General features: G+C 42.8%; 1 protein-coding gene across 9 annotated transcripts in view; it reads left to right on the forward strand.

Annotated features, from left to right (window-relative positions):
• The window catches only part of LOC123162136 (uncharacterized), a 2,734-nt gene extending 470 nt beyond the window's left edge, over positions 1–2,264 (forward strand). The window contains exons 1-6 of one of the 9 annotated variants that reach the window (XR_006481068.1): positions 1–65; positions 164–331; positions 801–945; positions 1,357–1,468; positions 1,555–1,657; positions 1,999–2,264. Coding sequence is in view for 2 of the 9 variants with exons in the window: in XM_044579930.1 (XP_044435865.1) it covers positions 37–65; positions 164–331; positions 808–1,018 (408 nt within the window). In the remaining 7 variants the exon portion in view is untranslated. Of the gene's footprint in view, positions 66–163; positions 332–800 lie in introns of all 9 variants that reach the window. The other 8 variants (XR_006481069.1, XR_006481065.1, XR_006481066.1 and 5 more) reach the window with 8 other exon arrangements.
• Positions 2,265–2,802: the final 538 nt, after the last annotated feature.

Below are 2,802 nucleotides of genomic sequence, written 5' to 3' on the forward strand. Positions count from 1 at the left end.
ACAGGCGCGGCGCGGCGGCGATTCCCCACCGGCGATATGTCGACGGACGGACTTGAGCTCGACGGGTATGTTCCTATTGCTTCAATGGTCTCTCTTCCCCCGAGTTCCTTCTCCCGTTCTTTTGCAAAGTTCATCTACTGATGCTGCTAGATCTTGGTCGCAGGAGGGGGGAGCACACATCGGCGGATGGGATTGTGATGTTTCCAGTGGAATCCCAAGATTCTATGAGTGCACCAGTTCTTGAGCTCGAGAAGGGCGGCGAAGGACGTGGAGCTGGAGATGGACAGAGATACGAGGTCTGCTTTGAAGCTACCAGCAGCCGGACGAGGAGGTGCGTTTTTTCCTGGTCCCAATCATGCTTTATTCGCAGCTGTTGAGCTTAAACTGCTACTCCCAGTTTAGTTCAGTTTCTGATGTGTCGAGGCATAAACAGGATTTTGTTCTGAGGCATCTCCCTTTCTAGGGGAAGCATAGTAGAGTTATCATAGTTAGAATTGTGAGTTGCACAGACATCGGCTCTTCGTAACCTTTTTTTTATTATTAGCAAGCAGTGTAGTATGGATGTACAATCTGGGCTGTGTGGGACGCTCCTTTTTGATTCTAGGATTACCGAGAATATGATGTTATGGTGCTAGATAAAATTCTCGTTTGTGGACGCTGCAAAAGGAAACAAAATTAACATGTGCATCGGTTTGGAGGTTTGATTTTGTAATTGTAGCTGGTATCGGGTGTGGATCGTAACAACAAATTAAGGTTGACATTGAGGATGTGTTTATTCTATATGTAATCCTTCTGTTCAGTCTGTAGGCAAAGAGAAACAGAGCACTTAGGTGGTTCCCTGCTCCGGCGGCGGCTCAACTCCAATCTGCAGAAAACCGGATCTGCCAAGGGCAAGGCCCTCGTCCACGGATCTGGAGGGGAAAAATCATTTTCTTCGTTGTTTCGGTCGGTGAGGCTGTATCACACGTCAATTACTTGCGCTTTTCTCCTAGCTATTGTTCATCAGTTTCAGATTTGAACTTTTTTGGTGATTTTTATTTTGTTCCATCTATTCCATTGGTACGGGTGATCTAGCAGTATGGCTCGATCGAGATGCATATCACTTTTCTTGTTGACTCCAAAATAGAATGCTCTCCTTTATTTTCTTGTAATCCCCTTCCATCTATTCCTTCTGTACAGATGCGGTTTTCTTTTGTTTACTTGTAATCCCCTTTGTCCGGATTGGATAGGTCTCTCCTCATCTTGTTGTTGCACAGATCCGAATTTGCCATGATGTATTTTTAGACAATATAGAGATTTTTTTTATTCATAACCATGCTTATGTGCCAGACCGGCTTAATTTTTGTGATTTCTTAGATTCCTCTAACTTGGATAATCGATGGTTAATCGTACTGGAACTTAATAGTGGATTTGATGTTCTGTTCTTGATGTGCTAATCCAAGGTTGATAATTATTTCATTCAAGTGGGGTAAAGTTTGAATTCCTACCACCGATTGCAAAGATCTTCTGTTCCATCGATTTCAGTTTGTTTTGTTGACCTCTTTCCCACTACAGTCACAGAACTGAGCAACGTTGATGGTCAAGTGTGCCGTGGCGGCAAGGCCACATTCCTTGCCGGAAACGCTGGTTCGGGAGCTACAAGTGGCTGGACAAGAAGGTATTTCAGATTAAAATGTTCTGCTCCAAAAAACCTTTAATTCAGAACATAGTATGTGTCGGCCTTGTTCTTTGTTAGATTTTGAATACAACCACATTTCACTCCCGAAATCAGTATCATATAAAATCAAATTCCATGGCTTCTGTGCCACTTGTGCAAGAAACATTCTATGGGTTAGATATTTGGAAATAATATGATGATGCATGGATGGGTTTTCTTTATTCACAAAATGAATTTTACATGTCTAAATGCATTGATTGATTGGCATGTTCTTTGTTCACTGCACAACTTACTTCGGAGCATCCTCTAATGAAGCGATTTTTTGTTCTGTTCTTGATCAGAACCATGCTGATATGGTCTGTATCCTGAACCCTGAAGTAGAAGGCGTTTAATCCGATGCATTTTCCTACTGTTGTGATCTTGTAATATTGCCTTCTGGCCAAATCAGCAAAATCCCTGGTTGAAGCTGCGCAAGCTCTGTTTCTTTGGCTGTTGTTCCCTCTCAGCAATCCATTCGACTCGGGTATATGTTTGTAATTATTGTAATGGATTTGTACCATTTATGAACCATGTCAAATTGTTAAGGTGGGTGATGGGTATTACAACTATGCATCAGTACATAAACATGGGTATTACAACTAATACACTCATTCGACGCTGTAGCATGTCAGATTCTCAGTACACATTATTTTTTTGCGGGTGCAGTACACATTTTCTTAGCAAATGAAACATGAACATAAAACAATTAGGCATGAACGTGGCACTCCGGCGTGATTAGTTGAGAATAATCTGTTTGTTCTATCGCATAAACCATTAGCAGTTTAGCACTAAACATGACGCTAAGCTATTTCGTGCAGAACACATAGAACCCAAGTGCCAAGTTAGTCGTGATGCTTTTTAGAGCAAAAAACATTGTAGCACTTGCTAACCCCCACAGACAGTAGTATTAGCGTGAAACAGAATAAAAGTAATCAGTGGACGGTGGCTATGGTGAACAAACTTGTGTCTTCCCTGGGCGAAAATGGTCCACGTCCATACTTGAGCAACCAGTGGGCTCCGTTGGCCAAAAATCCTCCACGGCATGCATGCACAAGGGTGTGCACTGGTCTTGAGCCTGCGGTCGCTGTGCGTACATGCCAGATGAG

The sequence above is a fragment of the Triticum aestivum genome, chromosome 7B, assembly GCF_018294505.1.
Source record: "Triticum aestivum cultivar Chinese Spring chromosome 7B, IWGSC CS RefSeq v2.1, whole genome shotgun sequence".
Lineage (NCBI taxonomy): Eukaryota > Viridiplantae > Streptophyta > Magnoliopsida > Poales > Poaceae > Triticum > Triticum aestivum.